General features: G+C 40.9%; 1 protein-coding gene across 6 annotated transcripts in view; it reads right to left on the bottom strand.

The window, feature by feature from the left end:
- Positions 1-18,885, bottom strand: part of trdn (triadin) — a 51,024-nt gene extending 32,139 nt beyond the window's left edge. For 5 of the 6 annotated variants that reach the window (XM_063001742.1, XM_063001745.1, XM_063001744.1 and 2 more), the window contains exons 1-5: positions 18,567-18,885; positions 11,214-11,426; positions 7,482-7,520; positions 3,963-4,016; positions 868-999 (exon numbers count right to left, since the gene is read on the bottom strand). In XM_063001742.1, the coding sequence (XP_062857812.1) occupies positions 868-999; positions 3,963-4,016; positions 7,482-7,520; positions 11,214-11,426; positions 18,567-18,573 (445 nt within the window). In that variant the 5' untranslated portion in view covers positions 18,574-18,885. The remainder of the gene's footprint in view (positions 1-867; positions 1,000-3,962; positions 4,017-7,481; positions 7,521-11,213; positions 11,427-18,566) is intronic. The other variant, XM_063001748.1, reaches the window with a different exon arrangement.
- Positions 18,886-25,520: the final 6,635 nt, after the last annotated feature.

Below are 25,520 nucleotides of genomic sequence, written 5' to 3'. Positions count from 1 at the left end.
GTAGTTCTACAACTACTGACTGTAGTCCATCTGTTTCTCTACATACTTATTTAACCTGCTTTCACCCTGTTCTTCAATGGTCAGGACCCCCACAGAGCAGGTATTATTTAGGTGGTGGATGATTTTCAGCACTGCAGTGACACTGACATGGTGGTGGTGTGTTAGTGTGTGTTGTGCTGGTATGAATGGATCAGACACAGCAGCGCTGCTGGAGTTTTTAAAACACCGTGTCCACTCACTGTCCACTCTATTAGACACTCCTAACTATTTGGTTCACCTTGTAGATGTAAAGTCAGAGACGATCGCTCATCTATTGCTGCTGTTTGAGTCGGTCATCTTTTAGGCCATCATCAGTGGTCAGAGGACGCTGCCCACGGGGCGCTGTTGGCTGGGTGTTTTTGGTTGGTGGACTGTTCTCAGTCCAACAGTGACAGTGAGGTGTTTAAAAACTCCATCAGCATTGCTGTGTCTGATCCACTCATAACAGCACAACACACACTAACACACCACCACCATGTCAGTGTCACTGCAGTGCTGAGAATGATCCACCACCTAAATAATACCTGCTCTGTAGTGGTCCTGTGGGGGTCCTGACCATTAAAGAACAGGGTGAAAGCAGGTTAAAAAGTATGTAGAGAAACAAATGGACTACGGTCAGTAATTGTTAAACTACAAAGTGCTTCTATATGGTAAGTGGAGCTGATAAAATGGACAGTAAGTGTAGAAACAAGAAGGTGCTCATATTGTTATGCCTGATTGGTGTATACTGACGTATAAAAAGCTCTATGAGAACCCAGGACTCATCGAATCAAACGCACGTGTCAGTCTGGTTATGTGGAAGAACGTGAACCTTTACGTGATATATACCTTCTTCTATCTCCTCCTCGGGTGCTAACAAATTAGATACAAAGCTCAGGATGCCGTTCATCCAGCCGGGCGAATCATCCATGGCTCCCTTAGCTGTCCTCTCTGGATCACTGCTTGGGAGTTGAATACCTCCTGAGTGTGTTGTGTGACAGGAAAACATCAGCAATGCACCGACACATGCTTAAATGTATACGTGTGTACATACAGTAAGCTCCAAGAGTCCACAGTGTCCACTAGTAGTAATAACAATTATAAACTATTGATTCCTTATTTTTTGAGGATCCTGATTGCATTCGAGGAGGGTATATTCACCTGCTCCACGTCCTTCAACCCCTTCTTTTTCACCTGTACCTCGGTGGATTCACACGTGAGGCTCATCCACTTCTGCACAGGCGCCTCTGCCTGCTAACCAGGGTCCTTGCACAGCGTTTGAAGACCCCACCCACTTCCTGGTCTTTTCCCACCCAACCAACCCAGCAGACTAGGCTGTATATTTGGTCTGCTGCAGGCACTGCCAATTGTGCCCGCTAGATGGCATCCAGCCGACCGGTAGCATAGTAATAATAATAATAATAATAATAATAAACTGTATAAACAGTAGTTGGTAGTGGACTCCAGCTTTTGGATCTTACTGTCTGCAGAAACATTATACAGCAGCACGTAGTTTAAACTAGTACAACAAGATCGCAAGCGTCGTCATTTCCCAGCAACACATTTACAGAAAGAGCTACACAATAAATATCTACACAATTCATAGCTACACAAATCATAACCACACAATTTAAAGATACAGTACATAGCAGCGCAGTTCATATCTACACAATTCATATCTACACCTTTAGCTGATCGGTCAAAAACATCATCACCATCAGAACCAGACTAAACAACATCAAGCTAAACAACATTAAGAGACATAAACAGACGACTCTGGACAGATGAAGTATTGATATCAGAGATCATGGTGGTCATGGTTTGTGGTGCTTTAGGTATCCTCCTTTTCCTCAGTCCATCCACGATCATGTGGCATACAGGTCGCCCCCCTGAGAGCAATATCTGGTAATGTCTGCCTGCCTGCCTGCAGTGCTCAAGCAAATGACACAACAAAGATGCCGACAGTTACAGTGATAAAAGACAATTACAGTGATGACTGGCATGCAGAGCAAGTCACATCACGAGCTGTCAGTGAGACGAAGTTTCCTGCTGTTTATTATTGTTTATTAAAGATGCACGGGGTAAAATTCTTCATGTAGATTCTAGATTTATCAGTATCAGTTTAGTATTAAGTGGCACTGGTTAATATACAGGATGGCACGGTGGCTAAGTGGGTAGCACTGTTGTCTCACAGCAAGAAGGTCCTGGGTTCGATCCCCAGGCAGGGCGGTCCGGGTCCTTTCTGTGCAGAGATTGCATGTTCTCTCCGTGTCTGTGTGGGTTTCCTCCGGGAGCTCCGGTTTCCTCCCACAGTCCAAAAACATGCAGTCAGGTTAATTGGAGACACTGAATTGCCCCATAGGTGAGTGTGTGTGTGTGTGTGTGTCTGCCCTGCGATGGACTGGCGCCCCGTCCAGGGTATTACTGTGTGCTTTGCACCCATTGAAAAGCTGGGATAGGCTCCAGCACCCCCTCCCCCCGCGACCCTGATTGGATGAGCGGTTAAGAAAGTGAGTGAGTGATTAATATACACTATATGGACACAAGTATTGGGACACCCCTTCTAATATTTAAATTTATGTGTTTCAGCCATGGTAGTTCCTAACAAGTGTAATAAATCAATTATATAAAGGAAATTATAAGCTTCCAACTTTGTAGCAACAGTTTAGGGAAGGTCCTTTCCATTCCAGCATGACTGTACCTCTGTGCACAAAGCAAGCTCTATAAAGCTTGGACTAAAGAAACTCCAGTGTCCTGCACAGATCCTGACCTCAGCCCCACTGATCAGCTCTGGAATGAACTGGAACATCTACTGAGGCTTTCTTGTTCCAGCTATACAATTGCTCTATTAACTGAATGGGCACAGATTCCCACAGACCTGTTTCAAAGACTTGTGAGAAGCCTTCTCAGAAGAGTGGCTGTTGTTCTAGCTGAAACGATCACACAGACGTCACTCTGTGTTAATATCATTTGTTATTGAAGTGTGATGTCCAACAAGCTCATGATCAGGTGTATATATAGTGTATGCAGATTAGAGGCTTAAAACACAATTAACATACTAATTATTATTATATTAGTAAGAAATCAATCAAATTATTTAGTATATTAGTAAATTAGAGGTCAATCATAATACAATGTTAGCCTGAATATAAACTGGTCCTGATAAAAATAATCATCACAACTAAAAAACACAACATATTTTGTTATAATTATTTTACTTTACAAAGTTATATTAATATATTAACACTGCCATAACTAAATAATAATAATATTAATATAAATAATAATAATAAACAATTAAACTGGGTGCTTGGGTGGCACAGAGCCGCCGACCTGGCCGGGCATCCACACTTGAGGGAGGGAAGGTCGGACGGGGTCTCTTTCTGCTGCTGCTATGATACACAATATCAGGCGTAATCACCTGGAGCCTAGCATGGCTCTCAGTATGTGATACGGCTCTGGGTAGGAACCCAACACTGGCCGGTGATAAGAAGCGGCTGCAGATGGATCTGTATCAGAGGGGGCGTGTGGTCATCCGGCTCTCCTTGATCAGATCGGGGCTGTGCAAGTGGTAACGAGATATTGGATATGACTAAATTGGATGATAATAAGAGGAAATCCAGGAGCAGCAGGTGGGGATTTAGGTTTAATCCCCAGATTTTAAACTGGATTGTTTGGATTTCCACAATTTCATCATCGTTATCTGTCTGTTATATGGTCGCTGTAGGCTACTGCACACGATGATGGAGGGTGTGTGTTGGACGTGGAGGTCAGCAACAGCAGAGGAAGCAAAATGCGACCAGGTAATTGCATTGGGAAGAAAACACTAAATAGAACCCAGCTTATTTTCAGACGAACACTCTCATACACACTAAACTAAATCATGTCATTATTAACTGATGAAGAAACACACATGGGCAGTGCAGAGTTAAAAAATGGCTTGCCTCTAAGGCCGCCTGCCTCCTTGAAGGCTTTCCTGGCACGCGCCGTCTGAGGTCCTGTTCAGACGAGACACAAAGCAGAGGAGTGGCACAGCGGCACGAACACCGAGATACAGTGGCATCATCGGGCATGCAGACCGAAGCGGGGGGTGAGCGAATGAGCACGGCACAAGCTTACCATGTTAAACACTGTAACTGCATAGCAAGACCTATAGATGCCTATAAAAGAACAAACGCATGACACAAAGGTGAATAATGATTATATATGCATGCAACAGTCACACTAAACACGACGTGCACTGTGAGGAATTTAAAATAGACAAAACAGGTAAACTCAAACATTTACGTATGTACTGTACACTTGTACATTATGTATGTCATGGCAATCTTGATTTTAGTGGTTCTATTACTGTTCTCTTTTAATATCTGTCTCGTTGTTTTAAACATTTTAATGAATTTAGTGTTTTTAAATGTCCAGCTTGCTTCTTTGGGCCCAAATTTACATTTACAGCCTTTAGCAGACCTTCATCCAGAGCGACTTTGTTGGCACTCACACTAGTCTAAGCCCTGTTTTGGTTTTCACACTCATTTTTGTGTTTCCCTTGATTATGATTACCTGGGTCTGGGTTTGTGTGAATCTATCTATCTATAATCTATACATGTATCTGTGTATCTATCTATCTATCTGTCTGTCTGTCCGTCCGTCCATCCATCTTTTGTTGCCTTTTGTTGTTAAGTGTGTATTTAAGCTCCATTGTGTTCACAGACCAGTGTGAGGCATCATCGACTATCCAAAATCTGTACTAAGCCTTGACCACAGCCTTGTCCTCGTCCACAACCTGAGTTTTGCCCTGTGTAATCTGGACTCTAATCGATAGACCTTGCTAACGTTTGACTTCCAGTTTGTCCTTGTCTGTACCGTCGCTGATCTGTAAATAAACCTAGAAGACAAGATCTTATCTTCCACGAGTCCTGAATGGTGGATCAAGAGGAGCCAGACTTGTGGCTCGAAAGTTAAGAGGAACACTTACTAAACAAGGTGTAGGGTTTAATATTTCGGCAGCCTCCATCCCTGACAATAGTGAAATCCAACCAACAACCAAAAATTGACATCTGAGAAAAGAAATGAACGGGTGTGGTGGTTTGGGTTTTTAGGCTGCTTAAGGCTTGTTCATTGTTTTTCTAATTGGATCCATTTGTCTTGTTTCTGGCTATCCTCTTCCTTCCTTTATCTTCAGTTCTTTTAATCGTAATTGTCTTTTCCAATAAATCTGTTCTTCTCATGATGTTTCCAAAATAACAGCTTTAGTTTGGTAATCTGGGCTTTGAGTGACATTTTGAGTGAGGTTTGATTTTTGAAATAAATCAGGGCTGATCTACTTTTAAGCGAACATCATTGTTTTAAATGGGATGTGGGCAGCTACTGGAAACCAGTGAGCAGAGCCCGGCAGTTTGGTAATGTGGCAGCGCTCAGGTATATTGTAAACCAGATGAGCGAATGCATTAATTATTATTTGCAGAGGTTTGACGGTGGAGCCAAATCAACGATCCACATTAACTAGGTTAGTTTGACTGCACCAAAAGCCTCTCATGTTATGTTATGATGATTACTGCACATAACTATGTTATTATATTGTTTTAGTCATAAAGAAATGGGACAACCCAACATTAATGCCATTTACTTTACAAAGTTAAATTGATATATTAACACTACCACAATTGAATAACAATAATAAACAATTAAACTGGGTGCTTGGGTGGCACAGAGCTGCCGACCTGGCCGGGCGTCCACACAAACACAGGGGTCTTTTTCTGCTGCTGCTATGATACACAATATCAGGCGTAATCACCTGGAGCCTAGCATGGCTCTCAGTATGTGATACGGCTCTGTGTGGGAACCCAACACTGGTCGGTGATAAGAAGCGGCTGCAGATGGACATGTGTCAGAGGGGACGTGCGGTCATCCATCTCTCCTTGATCAGATCGGGGCTGTGTAAGTGGTAGCGAGGTATTGGATATGACTAAATTGGATTAGATTGGTTTTGGAATTTGATGTCCAGTTCATGGTCAGTTGTCCACATAGGTATTGAATATAATTTAATGGCTTTTAATTTGCTTCATGGTTGGTCAGAGCTTTTCCACATGTCTGGTACAATCTCTGTTTAGTTTCTATGAACATATCAACACGGTGCAGGAAACCAAACCAGAGATCAGGGTGAAGCTCTTCATTATGAAATGTTCAGCGAACAGAAATGCTAATGCAGCGCTGATGAATTCACTGACATTTTATTGATTAACTTCTTAACCCACTTCATAAAAATCCATCAGCGTTCTTGGAGCAGCGGCTCTCCACGCTGCTCATTTCTTCCTCTCTGTGCAGAATTGTGTCGTGGCCTCGGGTGCGAACACTCGGATAAACAACCCGAGTCGAAGTGGAGCGATAGCGTCTTTTATACGAAAGAACGCAGAGCAAATGATGGACGCCAGCAGACTGGGGAAGTTTCAGATCCTGAGAGGACAGATGGATTCAGGTTTGGAGGAGGATTTTAAGGTCGTGAATTGCCAGCTCATGCTGACTAGCTGATTCTGATTATATAAGATGATGTGAAAATACTAATGACCCCCCCTCTCATCGCCGATCACACTAAATGTAAAATCAAACCTTAGATCACACAAAGGAAATTTGAATAAACAATGAGATATTTAGTTAAATAATTCATCTTTTTTACATGCATGTTTATTTTCAATGACTAAAAATCAGAACAGAATGTCCTGACAGAACGGAGATGTCGTGGTAAGAACTAAAACAAGCTGTTAATGCCTGAAAGCTTAAAAAGAAGGGCCTGAAATTCCTCCAGGTTGATGTAAAAGTCTATTATTAAATTATAGATTATAGGACCCAACGGTGACATCCTGGTAGATATGGGTCTTGAACCAGAGAGCTTCCGATTACTACCGCTGAGTCACTGCTGCCCGCAGAACCAGATCTCAGGTAATTCCATATAAATGGAACAGTGGTCTCGTTATTAAAGCCCAGGTGGAGAAACCCAGACTGTCATCTTTTGCTAAAAAGAAATTTACCCACATAATCAGAGGCACCTCAATAAATTTGCAATGAATTACAAACTACTGGAGAACTGGTGACACTGTCCACAGTCAAGCCAGCATTACTGTACCTCACCATCGACTTTAAAATTCCAAGACTGCCATTAAATACACGTGTCTTTAAAGTAAAGATAAATCTTTAAATGTACTTTAAATGTATAATCACTCAGTATTTATCATAATGTATAAAATAATACAATTCTAACATTATTTTCACACCCCACACAGATCATTTCCCAACCACCCAGGTTAAAAACACCTAAACCAAGACTAGGGTTTAGATACACAAGCTTCCTTACCTGCATGCAGACACACACACCAAGACAAAAACCCATACACACACACACACACACACTCTATGAAACACAAAAACATGCTCGAGCAAACATCACTTCAGTGCAGGCAGAGAGTCTTTACCAGGTGGTAAACAGGGGTCGTCACAGTATAATGTATGAGCTTTTATTGGATTGGATGGCAACAGGATGACACATGGGGATGGACAGGGTGAGAAAAGGAGGAAACTTTATTAGAAATGAACGAGTGAATGTGACAACCAGGGAGAGTCCCTGTAGCACAGTGTGCACAATGAATTGTGTACAGTACATCGATGGAGCTGAATGTTAAAAAGGTCCACAGTTTTTGAAGAACGTTCAAAAATGTATCGTTAAGCATCAGACCTTTTTTTTAAATGAAATGAAACATGAGTAAAATATGACTTATGAATGAAAATTATACATTTCACAACCAAACCTCTTTAAAATCCACCCTGAAACATCAAACTGTTTACAAACTGTAAAACACAAACGTGATCCAATGGCCGACTGTTCCTTCACTCTATGTTCACTAATGTTTCACAACATTGGTCTGAATACAAGATGGTCCTGATCCCACCGTCCCTTATTTCTTATTCTTTGATGATTTTGGGGTGGTGATATTTAGGAAGGCCCATTAACATGGAACCTAAAGACCTGGGTTTGATCCTTACGATCAGTCACTGTCTGTAATGTGGCTTTCTCTGGATTTCTAATCGAGTTGAATGCGTGAGTGTTGCTCTGCATCGTACATATTAATTTGAATTTGAATAGGACTAATTTGAATTAGTTAGGACTAATTAGAATTAATTTTAATTTGAATAGGACATGTGCAATAGCTTCGGTTCTGCTTCTGTTTTGTTTAAGTACTGTTTTAGGTTTTTATATTTTTATATTTATATTTGTATATAGTACTTTTATTGTTTGCTGTTTTTCTTGCAACGGGGAAGGGGGGGGGGGGGATTTGTATTCCAATTTCGTTGTACAATGTGCAATGACAATAAAGGATTTGTTCGTTCGTATTACTTCCCATTCCAGTGTGCACAGGATTTCTGGGTGGTGCTGGAACCACAGTGACCCAGACCAGAATATAGCATCACACTGTGCACTGTTAAGCATTTATTCCTTTAAAATTTTAGAGGTGCCTAAATTCAAGGTGGTGTATTTAACAAAGCAATACAAGGCAGAATTTGGTGAAAATAATCAATCAGGGGGTAGTAGGGTGGCACAGAGGGTAGTGTGGGTGGTATAAACCCCCTATTTTATATTTCAGCACAGGAACTGATTATCAGTACCTCCATGAATCGAGCTTTTCTGGTTGAGTAGATATAAACGACTGTAGTTGATGATCAGTATGTGCAATACAAATGCTGAAGAGGTTTTAATAACACCACCACTGGACTCTAGAGTAGAGGGAACACGTTCTTTAAAGTAAAATGACCAAAAGTATGTGGAAGCCTGATCATACGCTTGTCGGACATCCTATTTTCAAACCATTGCCAATAATATGGGACAAAATTGAAAGACAGTGGTATGGTGCTGAACTAGTAATTAGAAGGATGCTGGTTCAAGCCCCACCACCACTGCAGTTGTCACTGTTGGACCCCTGAGCAAGCTTAACCCTCAATTGCTTTGGTTAAAAGTATCTGCTAAATGCTGCAAATGTAAATTACTTTATACACTTATTCATTTATTCAGCCTGTTTCACCACCGCTTTGTCCTGGTCAAGGTTGCGGTGGGTCTGATTCATTGGGTGAAAGGTATGAAACACCTTAAACAGGTCGCCAGTCCATCACAGGACAGACACACCCACACATATTCACAACTGCAACTGGGTGGGGTAAAATACCTCAATTAGAAGGGTGTCCACATACTTTTGACCATATAGTGTATGTTATCAAAGATAGATAAGTCTAATGAACAAATCTAAGCCAATTCCACATCATTTCCAGGTTATATTCAGACCAATATCATCATTTTATCCAGCGATGATGCAGTGAAGCGCTTTGCTGAACGTTGAACATGAGAGAAGAGTGTAGACAGGGCCGAGCCTGCTCTCTGATTACCGCTGACTAAAAGTAAACACGGCCGGCCCTGATAGTCGCCGGCTAACAGAACACCCGATCTGTCTTTATCACTGTCAGTGCTATCAGGAGCAATAAAGCTCCCGGAGCCTGCACACACTGGCAACCCAGATAAACTCTCAGCTAGCAAACGAGCACATATCAGACATTATGACATTTCCTACTCCGTCCAGATTTCCATCCAGGAATCATATCACTGTGGTCCATACACGCTTACTGCTAAACATAAATCTGCAGTAATGCTAACGCTTCCTCGTGTAGCTTCGTCTCCCGTTCAAACCAAATAGCACCGACTTAATGGAGAACCGATAACAAGCCACGCCAACACCATCCCAAGCCGTGATCTGGTTAAACACCATTCCAACCCAGTCTTTTGTTTCATACAACTGACATCAATTGAGCTTAAAGCATTAATCCAGCTTAATTTCTCTTTAGTGTATTTACTACTTGTGTGATTACCAAAGACAATTTTGACACGCTCCTCCATCCAGACAAAAGCTCATTAGAAATGGAAGTTTAAAGGCAGTTGTTTGGTTGATTAATAATCGTTAATAATCGTAAAGTAACCAGTTTTGACCCCTGAACATTCTGAAGTGTAGTTTACAAACAAATCCACACCAAGGACGTGTCTTTACCACTATACACCGACCAGGCATAACATTATGACCAATGACAGGTGAAGTGAATAACACTGATTATCTTTTCATCACGGCACCTGTTAGTGGGGAGGGGGGGGGGGGGGGGGGGGGCAAGTGAACATTTTATCCTCAAAGCTGATGTTAGAAGCAGGAAAAATGGGCGAGCGTGAGGATTTAAGGGCCAAATTGTGATGGCTAGACGACTGGGTCAGAGCATCTCCAAAACTGCAGCTCTTGTGGGGTGTTCCCGGTCTGCAGTGGTCAGTATCTATCAGGAACAGTGATAAACCGGCGACAGGGTCATGGGCGGCCAAGGCTCATTGATGCACGTGGGGAGCGAAGGCTGGTCCGTGTGGTTTGATCCAACAGACGAGCTGCTGTAGCTCAGATTGCTGAAGAGGTTAATGCTGGTTCTGATAGAAAGGTGTCAGAATACACAGTGCAGCACAGTTGCAGGGCTGTTTTGGCTGCAAAAGGGGGACCAACACAATATTAGGAATGTGGTCATAATGTTATGCCTGATCGGTGTATTAAATGACCAGTATTGTCCACCCAATTTTTGAAGTGTCTGGTGTTGTTGCCACCATTTCTCAGACCAGCTCAAAGTTGTTCTCACCACAAAAATCAAAGTACTCAATCAAAGTGGAAATGCTTTGGAAAGTTTGGAGACTATCCTGCCCAAACGCTCTGAACCTAATCCCAACCAACAGCTTAGGAACGATCAGCCAGGTCTTATTGCTAACATCATATCCTGATGACTAAGACTAATGTTCCTTCCCACAGTGGAAAAAAAACTAGTGGCTTTATGATGCGAACGTTTGGTTTTCATGTTCTGGTTGAGAATTTTAAAAATGATAAAACATTTATTAATAGCATGTAACAACTGCTTTTAAACTTCCAGTAAACATAGGTTTTGACCTAAAGTTTCTCTATTATTTTCTTTAATTGAGCTGTCAATGAATGTGTTTCCCATCAGAAATCAGATATGATGCATTGGATGTTTAACTTTTCCTACCAGTTAAATTGTGCTGACCAGGTTGGATACACGGCAGGAATGGTGAGGCCTACATTAAGAAATCCAGAGTAGTAAAGAAAGAAAAGCAAAGCTGCACCTACCTTCCAGGCCCTTGGTGTCCACGAGGTCAAAAACGATTATGGCAACAGCGGACCAGGTGATGATTAGGGCCAGAACCAGGATCCAGGCTACAGGCGAGCTGAACGTGGTGTACAGGTCGTCGGTCATGGTACGTTTGGACACTCGGACAGTTGGAGCACTGGGATCACCTCCTTTACTCTCCAGGATGGTGGTGGTAGTGGTGATTGTCCGTGCTGTGGAAACACAGTGAAATGATATTAAATAGGCTGTTATACTAAAATAAATCAGAAAATGGAGCACCTCCAAAGAACACCTCCTAAAGATCCAAGTTTAATTTCATACAATGTTGACATGGTCCAACCAACCATGTTTATAAAAGTCCTGTAATCCCATAATGTGTTCATAGTGTGTTCTTATTCAGGACATATTATGAGAAGAATCAATCAATTAGAAATGACAATTAAGCTTGGAAGAGTTGAAGGTAAAAGAGGAAGAGGATGGACAGAAACAAGATGGAACAATGAACAAGCCTTTAAGAAACTCAAACAGAAAACAGGGTGTTCTGAACACCATCCACATGGTTGTCGCGTGACAGGTTGTTATTATTATTATTATTATTATTATTACTATTATTATTGTTGTTATTATTATCAATGTTATTATTATTAATGTTTTATTGTTATTGATTTTAATAATTATTATTGTTATTATTATTTTTTGTTATATTTTATGCATTTTTCTCCCAATTTTATGCGTTTTTCTAGTCAATTTATCTTCCGCTGCTGGTGGATCCCTGATTGCAGTCGAGGTGGGTATATTGCTGCTCACGCCTCCTCCGACCCACACGCAGCCCTTAATGGAACCCTTTTCCACCCATGCACTCTGCACAGGTGCCTCTATCCGCCAATCAGGGTCCTTACACAGCGTTTGAAGACCCCGCCCACATAGTCTGGTCATCCCTCACTGCAGGCACTGCCGATTATGCCCGCTAGATGGCACCAAAAAGAGAGCCAAACCGAGGAGTTCAGAATCTCAGCGCTGGTGTGCTAGCGGAATATTCCGGTGCACCACTTGGATGCTTGATATTATTATTATTATCATTATATTTTTATTGTTATTATTGTTGTTGTTTTGTCCTACCCGTGGTCCTTGTTCTTACTCTCACATTTGGAACAAAGCAGTGACTGATTTACTGACTGACTGACGTTTGTTGTTGGTTTTTGTTGTTGTCCTGCACAGACCAGATGATGCTGGACTTCAAATGAATGGTACCGTATCGCCGAATCAATCATGTATTGTTAAAATTATGCCCAGGGCCACAGAGAAATGGCACTTTTCTGTGGGATGGAGAGATGTATTGATGTGTCTGTGTCTGTCAAAAGGCCCGCAGCAAATGGATAAAAATCTGAGGCGCAGAGCCGAGTGAATAGCAGCTCAGTGATTCCTGACACATACTGAACATGACCTTTATAAATACTGTTCCTTATACACGGCACTGTATTGATCTGCTTCAGTACAGTCTCATTTTAATCCAGGCAGGGCAGGGATTGATTCTGGTGTGAGGCATTGTGATTCTGTGTGTGCTGCTCTCTCGTTTGATATTCAGCTCATCTGTTCTGTGTCTGTGAGATGTAGCTTAAGTCCTGAGATGATCTGGGCCAGATCAAATCATTGTAGACCGGCTCAGCCTTCACTGCATGTCTTGAACCTTCATGTAACGTACACCTGATTGTATTTTATAAATATAAAATTTTTTTAATGTGATTCCTGCAACACAACACACCTCTACATTAATGTCTTACATCAGCTTTTATTAATTTTTTAATGGTTTGCAACTGTGGTATATTTACTGTATACAGTATGTGTGTGTGTGTGTGTGTGTGTGTGTGTGTGCACCAGCTGTCAGGGCCCTTCACACTGTCCTGTTCGGGGGATTTGAGACACCCCCTTCAAGTGCTGAATTAAGAAGGCCATATGCTGAGTCTCATCGTGCTAAGTTTGCGAGAAACAGTCGACCTACCAAGCAAATCAGTGAGTGAGGTGCTGGGGTTGAGTATTTGGAGGAAACCCATATAGACTTGTCGAGAAGATGGGAAAACACCTCACAGAAAACATCTCATGTGAATTTGCAGCACAATGCCTCTATTGTGATTATTGTGGAGAACGTGTTATTTCTCTCTGGAATATTAACAAAGCATTTCCATTTGACCAGGGGGGTTAAGGACCTTTCCCAAACTGCTGCCACATATTTGAAGGCTTGTTCAAAACTTAGAGGCCAGAGTCTTCAAATCTACTAGCCGTTTTGCCCACATCACTCCTGTCCTACTCCAGCTTCAATGGCTTCCAACAGTCGCCCGTATCAAACACAAGATAATTCTGCTTACTTTAAAGCTCGTCCCACCTACCTTAGTGCACTTCTTCACCCCTACTGTCCCAACCGCTCTCTTATTCATTCATTCATTCATTCATTCATTTTCTTATCTGCTTCTCCAATTAGGGTCGTGCGAAGAAGGGGTGCTGGAGCCTATCCCAGCTTTTCAATGGACGCAAGGCACACAGTAACACCCTGGGCAGGGCGTCAGTCCATCGCAGGGCACAACTGCTCTCTTAGATCACCATTTCAGACTTGTGTCTATGGACAGCAGGTCTTTTAGCTCCACAGCCCCCAAACACTGCACAGCCCACAATCTCTTTGAGACGGTTTCTCCATCTCCTCCTTCAAAGGTCAACTTAAAACGTTCCTACATTTTCAGCATTTAGCAGACTTACAGTTCTGTGACAGTATATCGTCTAAACAATTGAGGGTTCAGGGCCTTGTTTAAAGGCCCGACAGTGACATCCGGGCAGTGGTGTGGATCTAAGCTTGAACCAGCTAGTTTTAATTACTAGTCCAGTACCTCAACCACTGGGCTACAACTTCACACCAAACAAAAAAAGACAAAATAGTAAATAGTTGGTTTTAGGGGGTCAGGGCAGATTAATGCTAAATCACTTAAATTTCTTTAATGATTTATTTTTACTAACCATTTTATCTAGGTTAAAGGGCACCAATTCATTGCAGTGATGATGGCTCACTAGTTAAGGTACTGGACAAGTAATCAGAAGGTTGCTGGTTCAAGCCCCCCCCCCCCCCCCCCCCCACCACCACCAAGTTGGTAGTGTCCAAATCTCCTTCTGCAGGAAAGTTGGAGCAAACAGAAAAAAAACATGCAAATCCCCTTTCCCCCTCTGCTGTGCAGCCACTGTTGAGCTTTACTGTTTAATCACAATATCACATTCAGTTCTGAGTCTCGGCAACAATGAACCATTTCACGCAAGGCTGAAATCCATTTAGTGGCCTTCCATTAGAATAATAATAATAATTGCTTTTGAAATAACGTTATCACAAGTCAGAGAAAATAGCTTCTCAGAAGTTTGCACAACTTATTTTTAAAAGCTCAGTAATCAGTAACGCCTGGACACTGACTGGAATGTTTTTGTTCGTCTGAATCAGTTCTTTTAAAAGCCCACATCACGTTTACCGACATATCCAGAAATTAAATGCTATCGTCTATCCACAAGCAGAAAGCTGAACTGAATTAAGTTTATTTCCTTCAGCCAGACTGAGTTCTAATTCAATTATTCATCGTATCTCAGGATCCTGCTCTTACAAGTGCAGAACAGAAGCTGATGTATGATGTGATGTGTAAGATAAAGAGTAAGTAATAAGCAATTGAGGGCCTTGCTCAAGGACCCAACAGTAAAAACCTGGCAGTTGTTGGGCTTGAACCAGCAACCTTTCAATTACTAGTTCAGTACTTTAACTGCTAGGCTACAACTGCCCATGATTTCTTACTTACTATAGTACACAGTAAGCAACCAGTGATAAAAAACAAATATTACCAAAATATTTTAGCATAAATACTAATTGGGCGGCATGGTGGCTCGGTGGGTAGCACTTTTGCCTCACAGCAAGGAGGTCCTGGGTTCGATCCCCAGGTGGGGCGGTCCGGGTCCTTTTTGTGCTGAGTTTGCATGTTCTCCCCGTGTCTGCGTAGGTTTCCTCCAGGAGCTCCGGTTTCCTCCCACAGTCCAAAAACATGCAGTCAGGTTAATCGGAGACACTGAATTGCCCTATAGGTGAATGTGTGTGTGTGTATGTATGTGTGTATGTATGTGTGTCTGCCCTGCGATGGACCGGTGCCCAGTCCAGGGTGTTACCCCCCCCGACCCTGACTGGATAAGTGGTTAAGAAAGTAAGTGAGTGAATACTAATTGTGGTTTCATTAAGACAATGTTAGCACACAGATAGCCTGCCTGCTAGCTCGTCTGCTTAGCTAATTACAAAGTTCCATCTCTAGTAAAGAGTCCTTATCAGAGCCAGCGTTAGATAAACAGTGAGGAGACAGACTGCAGAGCCGGCATTCTCTAACGCTACAGACAACCAAGGTTTTACTGATTTGCATCAGTGGCCTCATTTACTCAGTGATTTGTGGTACAGAAATGCTATTCGTCTGCACCGTTTTATTTATTCCTGATTTTGTCCCCACTTCATTTATATATGCTCAGTTTTGTCAATTTATGCTCAAAATGTGACTTTTTAAAATGGAAGGGTCACATTTATTGATGACTATGATTTATGTTAGTGACACTGTAGCATCAGTGACACTTTGTAACATAGATGACACGTTCTAACCTTAGTAGAACTGTAATAATAGAGACCCTGTAACACCAGTGACAATTTTTTTACATTAGTGAAACTTTGCAACACCAAAGACGCAGCAACACCAGTGACATTTCAACATAAGTGACAACGTCTAACCGTAGTAAAACTGTAATAACAGAGTCCCTGTAACACCAGTAACACTTTGTAACATAAGTGACACTTTCTAACCGTAGTAAAACTGTAATAACAGAGACCCTGTAACACCAGTAACACTTTGTAACATAAGTGACACTTTCTAACCGTAGTAAAACTGTAATAACAGTGACCCTGTAACACCAGTAACACTTTGTAACATAAGTGACACTTTCTAACCGTAGTAAAACTGTAATAACAGTGACCCTGTAACACCAGTAACACTTTGTAACATAAGTGACACTTTCTAACCGTAGTAAAACTGTAATAATAGAGACCTTGTAACACCAGTAACACTTTGTAACATAAGTGACACTTTCTAACCGTAGTAAAACTGTAATAACAGTGACCCTGTAACACCAGTAACACTTTGTAACATAAGTGACACTTTCTAACCGTAGTAAAACTGTAATAATAGAGACCCTGTAACACCAGTAACACTTTGTAACATAAGTGACACTTTCTAACCGTAGTAAAACTGTAATAATAGAGACCTTGTAACACCAGTAACACTTTGTAACATAAGTGACACTTTCTAACCGTAGTAAAACTGTAATAATAGAGACCTTGTAACACCAGTAACACTTTGTAACATAAGTGACACTTTCTAACCGTAGTAAAACTGTAATAATAGAGACCCTGTAACACCAGTAACACTTTGTAACATAAGTGACACTTTCTAACCGTAGTAAAACTGTAATAACAGTGACCCTGTAACACCAGTAACACTTTGTAACATAAGTGACACTTTCTAACCGTAGTAAAACTGTAATAATAGAGACCTTGTAACACCAGTAACACTTTGTAACATAAGTGACACTTTCTAACCGTAGTAAAACTGTAATAACAGTAACCCTGTAACACCAGTAACACTTTGTAACATAAGTGACACTTTCTAACCGTAGTAAAACTGTAATAATAGAGACCCTGTAACACCAGTAACACTTTGTAACATAAGTGACACTTTCTAACCGTAGTAAAACTGTAATAATAGAGACCTTGTAACACCAGTAACACTTTGTAACATAAGTGTCACTTTCTAACCGTAGTAAAACTGTAATAACAGTAACCCTGTAACACCAGTAACACTTTGTAACATAAGTGACACTTTCTAACCGTAGTAAAACTGTAATAATAGAGACCTTGTAACACCAGTAACACTTTGTAACATAAGTGACACTTTCTAACCGTAGTAAAACTGTAATAACAGTAACCCTGTAACACCAGTAACACTTTGTAACATAAGTGACACTTTCTAACCGTAGTAAAACTGTAATAATAGAGACCTTGTAACACCAGTAACACTTTGTAACATAAGTGTCACTTTCTAACCGTAGTAAAACTGTAATAACAGTAACCCTGTAACACCAGTAACACTTTGTAACATAAGTGACACTTTCTAACCGTAGTAAAACTGTAATAATAGAGACCTTGTAACACCAGTAACACTTTGTAACATAAGTGACACTTTCTAACCGTAGTAAAACTGTAATAACAGTGACCTTGTAACACCAGTAATACTTTGTAACATAGATGACACTTTCTAACTGTAGTAAAACTGTAATAACAGTGACACTTTGTCTGAGACACTTTTTAATGGGTGACACTTCTTAACATTAGTGAAACTTTGTAAAACAAAGCGGGGTCACACTAGTGACAATATGTAACACCAGTAACACTTTGTTACATGGTGACACTTTCTAACCTTAGTAAAATGTTGTAATACCAAAGACACCGTAACACCAGTGACACTTTGAAACATCAGGAGAAACTTTTTAATGGGTGACACTTAACATTAGTGAATCTTTGTAGCTCTAAATACCCTGTAACACCAGAGACACTTTGCAACTTAAGTGACGCTTACTAACCTTAGTAAAACTGTAATAACAGAGACACTCTAACACTCATTACAAGTGATGCCTTGTAACGAGTGACACTTCTCAACATTAGTGAAACACCAGTAACACCAAAGGCACTTTGTAACATAAGTGACACTTTGAGACACTTTTTAATAGGTGACACTTCTTAACATTAGTGAAACTTTGTAATACATGGGACACTGTAACACCAATGACACTTTTTTAAGATGTGGCACTTTCTAATGTAAGCTACACTGAAAAATAAATTCTATTTAAGATTATCAATACAGACGTGGACCTTAATGGAGTTAGAGGTTTTGTGTTAGACTGAACTGTGACTGTGTGTAAGATTCACATTGTTTTAAACTTACAGTTCAGGTTTTGGAAAGATGATCCTGTTCCACTCATTAACCAAAACACAGCTACATTAAAATGTTCAGTACAGAAGATTCATATCAAAGTTATTGGTACGCATTATAAAAAGAATCAACTTCTATATTTCAAAACAGTTTACCAATTTTATCTGGCTGTTGAAAAGCTACTATAACCTACCAACAGCTGCACAGAATCACATGTAAAATAAATGAATAAAATATAGATACAAGAAACACTAAACATCCAGATAAACACTTACATGTTTTAAAGAAATATAATTCCAATAGAAAACATAACTTTACCTTCCATGTTGTCTGTGCTATGGTAAAACCCCAATCCTAAAAATGAATTAGGAGCAGATATCCAAAAGAAGCTTCGGCACTGTCGACCTGTCTCTCCGTCTCTTTTGTTAGTGTCCAAATAAAAACAGACACGTCCCTGTCAGACCCCCTATAAGGCTTTAAAATGTGAAACCTGTTGCTGAGCGTAAAAGTTACAGGTTACAGGTTACTGTTTGTGGTCTGAGGACCTGAATTGAAGGTTCCTGAGGCCTTTTTGAGCACCGAAAAATACAAACTGTAAATTTTAGGTGGTGAAACTTGCGATCCTAAAGCAACAATGATTCTTCACGGTACTTCATGGGTGCAGCTAAAGGAAGCAGAGGACTCACAGGCCTAACAGAGTGTAACCTTATCCATGAGACCACTGGCCAGTTTATTCTTAGAGCAGCAGGACTGGTGACATTCTGCTTCGCCTTTTTAGGCAGGGGTGTGACCTCCGAGTGGATCTATCAGCTATCAAAAGCAACACCCGGGAAATTATCCCAGCAAAACAAACACGACGGGAACGACTTTACAAAGGTGCAGAATTACCAGTTTACAGTTATGTACCGTCCAGGGTGAATAAATCACTAGTCTGGGTGCAGGGATACTATTATTGGTTATTCCTAACTGGACAAAGGAGTCAGCAAATCTGCCACCAAAGAGTTTTTCTATCATATATTAATTTAACGGATTTTTGGGTTATAAAAGTGCACATAATTCCGTGGAATGAAACTGCTTATTACACATGAAGAAGCTCTTTCACGGTCCATGACACAATTTTCACGTCCGTGAATTAGGTCCTTATTTATATCACAAGCTAATTTTATTCATTCTGTCATGACACGTCATTACTGATACTGATAACGTGCTCATGTCAGTGTTTTGATATCTAAAATTAGCAAAGCAAGTTTATCCAGCGAGCTTTCTAGACATACTGCAAGACGACTCTAACATGTGTATCGTTCTAGAAAGAACCAGAGATGGGGACTCGAGTCCGACTCGCACCTAAGTCGCACACACAACGACTTCAGACTCGACTCGGACTCATTACAAATGACTCGGACTCGACTCGTGACTTGCAAAAAATGACTTGTGGACAACAAAAGTCAGCAGCAGTAGTTACGTGTGACAATATATACTGTATATGATCCAACATAATTCTGATTGTGTCATTTTCTGCTCTCTAATAACGCTCCGGCCGTCTTAACTCTCACCGCACGCAATAGGTAAATGTTCCAGCTTCCTGCAAAGTGATGAGGCGTCGCTCCCTACTCCCTACACAGTTTAAAGTTCACTTCATTTGAACATTTTTGTTACCTTTGGATTGCAATCTCACTTAAAATGGTGGAATACGTAGTGCACTTCACAGTAACAGATGTGAATGGACCGCTCCTACAGAATTGGCGCTAATGATTGAAAGAAACACTTTCTGAACCAATCAGACCTTCTGATTGTAATGTTTAGTAAGAAATGCTGTTATTTGCATGTATTTAGTTTGCAGCGTCACACAGATGATTGTCAATAAAACGCTTGATCAGCTTTCTAACGAGTTCGTGTTTTACTCCACAACCGGGAAAAGTTTGGAGGTTTTTAATTATAAGCACATTTACAAAATAACGGATTATATTCCTAATGGGACACACGCTTATAAATGTAATAGCATCTGGAAGAACATAAGCTAAGGTAAGCAGTATTATGGATTTTTTGCTGTGTTGGGGATTTTGGCCGCTGTGCCGTAATTTGCAATGAAAACAAAACGTCAGTTTAAGCTTTTAACTAAAGGTACCTAGAAAAGTAAAGGCACGATGTAAAACGGCAAAATACAGTCGCTAATCTGTTCTTTTTTATCTAAACTTACAGATTATTTCTTTATTTCTATGCTACATTTCCAATATATATTTTGTGTTTCTTAATTGACTCGTGACTTGACTCGGACTCTAGCCTAAAAACTCGTGACTTGACTCTGACTCGTATTTTGTAACTTGTGAACATCTCTGGAAAGAACTAAATGACGTTTGTTGACTAGCTGAGTTTATAAGCAAAACTTATGTAAAGCCCTTATTAATGTTAAACAAGAAAGCTCATCTCACAATCTACATTCCAATACATCCCAAAGACGGATTTGCTCAGTGGAGTTGAGGTCAGGGCTATTTACAGGATACTGGAATTTATTTACATTAAATTTGTTAGACTATCTTTATTGATCTCGCTTTGTGGAAAGAAAGGCCTTCCCTAAACTGTTGCAACAAAGTCGGAAGCATTTCATCTGTTTTATATAGATTATGTGGCCTACACTTGGCAGCTTCCTAGCCATCATTATTTATGACATTAGATAAACAGCTAGTTTGCATTAGTTAGGATTCATAAAACATTTAGTAAGAAACAGATGTGTTGATGATGAAGTGTAAGTGGAATTAAAGACACATACTGTATGTCCTGCTGCTTGTGCTTTGTGCTTTATTTACAGTGCTGGCATGTGTGAGCTACAGTTCCAGTGCAGCGACGCCACTACAGCTGCTTTGTGATAAACCAGAACAAACCTGACCATGGATTATGTGATCAGCAGGTACAAAGCTGTTTGACGTGAGTTATTAAATATTCCAAACCAAGCAACACCTGCTAAATTGCACAAAAAGAACATTTAATGCACTTTACCTTTAAAGTGCAAATTGTGTTTTATCCCTGCAGCTCTGCTTCCTCGACCCGAGTTTGTCTGACTGCCAGAGAGAAAAATACCCACGCCGGCTCACGCTGTAAAAACCGTCGGTGAGGAATTTACCTGAGCATGAATCAATAAACAGTGCAGATAAAAAGAGGTGGAATATTCACCTTCTAAATGTAACATGTCCCCAGAGTTCTTCATGTTCTTTATACTGAGTCAATGGGTTACATGGATAGATGGATGGATGGACGGATAGATGGATTGATGGATGGATGTATAGATATATGGATAGATAGATAGATAGATAGATAGATAGATAGATAGATAGATAGATAGATAGATAGATAGATAGATAGATAGATAGAAGGATGGACGATGGATGGACAGATGGACAGACAGATGGATAGATGGATGGATGTATAGATATATAGATGGATTGATTGATGGATGGATGTATATATATATAGATGGATGGATTGATGGATGGATATATAGATGGACGGATGGACGGATAGATGGATGGATGGATAGATTGATTGGTAGAAAGATGGATGGATGGATGGATGGACGGACAGACAGACAGACAGACAGACAGAGATAGATGGATGAATGGATAGATGGATAGATGGATAGATAGATGGATGGATGGATGGATGGATGGACAGATAGATAGATGGACACACACATGTCTCTGGAGTGCAGTTATAAATGAGAAAACAACTGAATGAAGAATGATATATATTCTCTTAGGTACTTCATTTTTTCCTTCACCCCCCAAAAACATGCAGAAGGTGGAATGACGACTGTATGTTGCCTTCAGATGTGAGAAAGTCCAGTGGTGGAGTGATGTGGATTTTATGGTGTGCTCCAGAACCCACCGTGACCATTTACTAAACATGAATAAAGGAATAAATTAATTAAAATGTTTAAGCACTGACCTGACATGACGTGGGTCGCTTAGCTTCATTAATAATAAATCCTGCAGCAGCCCCGCGCCGGCGTCCGGTGAGTTCTATCCCTGGAGTTGTTTAACTCAGGACCTGGTGGGTTCAGCAGCTCGTGGCAGGAACCGACCGCGGGACTGACGTGAACGGAACGGGTCAGGGTGAAACTGCTCGGTGTCTGTTCGGCTAATTTAAAAGTACTGCTGATGTAGTCATTAATAATGAACACCGGCCGGTCTGCAGTGCAATCAGCAGCTGTTCTAAATGAGAGTAATTGACAGAAGTGTCAGTACCTGATCTGAGGAGCTTTTAAAGTTCACAACAGTGCCAATGAGCTGTAATGGCACAAACCCAGGCCGAACTACAACCTGGTTCTAAATGCACCAGGCCTCAGTTATGCTGTACCATGCTTGATGAGAATTTATTCCTGCTGGCTGTAAAGTGGCATCCGGATGCCCGCTGCGCTTAGCAAACACAGCGTTATGAACAGTGAAGGGAATAATGTGTGAGCTCAAGAGGAAAAAGAGATACCAAACAAACAAAACACTCCAATAATGACTTACTGTACAAATAAAACCAGTAAATCGTTCCGTTCTGCAATCCACAATTAGTGATTGTTTTCCTGATGTCTGGATTCAATTCCTTCTATCTTTCAAAAACATGCAGAAGGTGGATTCACCGGTCTAACACAAGGAAATGTACCAGAGAGCAGCTGACTCCACAAGTGGGTAACATGTGCTATGCATTCATGCTGAGAGGTTCGAATTTCTGCCTAGTCGAGCAGCAGATTTTCTCTTGGTGTCCACCATCGTCCTCTAGTGTGTGTAAGAGATGACCAGGTCCGTTCTTAACAATAATAGTGTTATTCAACCGCTGTTGGAAATAAATTAAATTGTTGATTTTTTGAACAGACAGCATTAATCAAACAACGTATTTGTTGGTGTTAATCGGTTCTCATTATCATCCCTGATTTAAACAATATATTTTGTGCTGGAGCCTATCCCAGCTTTTCAATGGGCGCAAGGCACACAGTAACACCCTGGACGGGGCGCCAGTCCATTGCAGGGCAGACACACACACACATATCCATACACCTATACGGCAATTCAGTGTCTCCAATTAACCTGACTGCATGTTTTTGGACTGTGGAAGGAAACCGACACAGACACAGGGAGAACATGCAAACTCCACACAGAAAGGACCCGGACCGCCCCACCTGGGATCAAACCCAGGACCTTCTTGCTGTGAGGCGACAAAGCTACCCACCGAGCCGGTACTGAATCATTTCCCTATAATTTAGTGTCTAAAATCATTGTTTATGCTCATAAAGTAAAATGTATGTTCATATTTACCAATACAAAGCCAGTATGCTCTATATGTGTGTACATTTGAAGTGGATGTATGTACTGGAAGTGTACAAAATACCAAAAACAAGCTGGTTGAATATTTTCGCTTCATTAAAGCTCTTATCCAAGTCGGTTAAAATGAATTCAATCACTAATAGGCTCCAAAACGAGCACAACATGATCTATAAATACGAAAAGTGTTTAATTGTTCACAGAAATTATAAATAAAGCAGAATGAATGTAAATCCTAAACCACAAGGGGGCAGTGAGTTACCCACCAGGTCCTGCACATCCACACCTCATTAGAGGGTTTATTACTGAGATGACTTAAGGCTACTCTTACTGAATTTAATTGCCTAATTACTCGAGCCTGTGAGTCGCCCTCACCCGGGCATTAGTGACCCCCCACAGGTATGATCCAATATTTAAATACACTGTGTGTGTGCAATATTCAATATAAAACATCAGTACATTTTACGAGCTTATTCTGAAAGCACCGGGCGCAGAGAGAGAGAACGAGGCATGACTAAGAGCCTGGACAGGGCATCAGTCCATCTGAAGGCATCACACCATCATCCATTCACTCACTCATTCACTCAGAAACCCCCTGTAGTTTTTAAATACCAAAGAGAAAACCACGGTACCCCAAAAACACATGGCAATTCAAAGAACATGACACAGACAGCAACCAGAGGTGAGGTTCGAATCTAGTTTTCTGGAGCTGTGCAGCACCTTCAGTTACTGCTACAGGAAGCACTGGCATGTCTAGAAACAGGGACAACACAAACACAAACTAATTCATTCATTCATTTCTACCAACTGCTTCATTCTGTGCAGAGTCAAGGGTGGTTGTAAGAATTCTAAGAATTAACCCTTTCATGATCACTCACTCACTCACACACTCATTCATTCACTCACTCACACACTCACACATACAATTACTCACTCACTCACTCACTCACTCACTCACTCACACACTCACTCACACACTCACACATACAATTACTCAGTTAGTCAGTCAGTCACTCATACACTCACCCACTCTATACCTCACTCCTTCACTCAGTCACTCACACACTCATTCATTCACTCAGTCACTCACACACTCATTCACTCACTCACCCACTCATACACACACCCACTCACTCACTCTATACCTCACTCCCTCACTTAGTCACTCATTTACTTAGTCACTCACACTCACTCACTCACTCACTCACTCACTCACTCATACTCACACACACGCTCACTCGCTGTTTTTCTTTAGGTAGGAGAAAACCTAATACCTAAAAAAACATTAACATAGGAAACGTGTAATAGCTTGAAACATCACAGTGAGGGCACAAAGTGAACCTGAGTCACTGGTGCAGTGAGGCAGCATTACAACCTGTTACACCACTAAGGATCATATCCTGGAAATACTGGGCACAGAGGGTAAATTCACCCTGGACATGGCACCAGCCATCAGATGTAGGTAATTAAACTACTGGCCCTAAATTACCCAGTGGAAACCAACATGTACATGAAGACTAAAATAATCGCGTCCTCCTTATTTTCGGAGCTACAGTTCAGGTCCAGCATCTGTGGACATTGGAAGGAAACTTTTAGAATAAATAAGATCTCTTCTCTACCTCCAGCTCCATCACCTCCGTCTCTTTTGATTGAACTTTGCTTTCCTATCTTGAGCTGAACGAGGTGAAGAAGACGGTTTGTCAGAGCCAATGTTCAGCTTCAGTAAAGCGTTTAAAAGGAAGTGCATTTGTTTAGTGTCAAGCCAAAAGTGAAAGAGGTCAAAAGCTTCACAGAGGATCGATATCTTCCAGTAGAGCAGATCCAGATTTCTGGTTCTCATTTTTTTGCTCTGAATTACCAAAACAGAATTATAAACAAAGATACACCAAGGACTTGATGTTTTATCGTATCATGTAGAATTTTGATTATTATCACTTGTATCTTTGCACAAAATTATTTAACATATCTG

This window comes from Trichomycterus rosablanca, chromosome 9 (assembly GCF_030014385.1).
Source record: "Trichomycterus rosablanca isolate fTriRos1 chromosome 9, fTriRos1.hap1, whole genome shotgun sequence".
In the NCBI taxonomy this organism is placed as follows: domain Eukaryota; kingdom Metazoa; phylum Chordata; class Actinopteri; order Siluriformes; family Trichomycteridae; genus Trichomycterus; species Trichomycterus rosablanca.
This window is presented reverse-complemented; position numbering and strand designations above follow the sequence as displayed.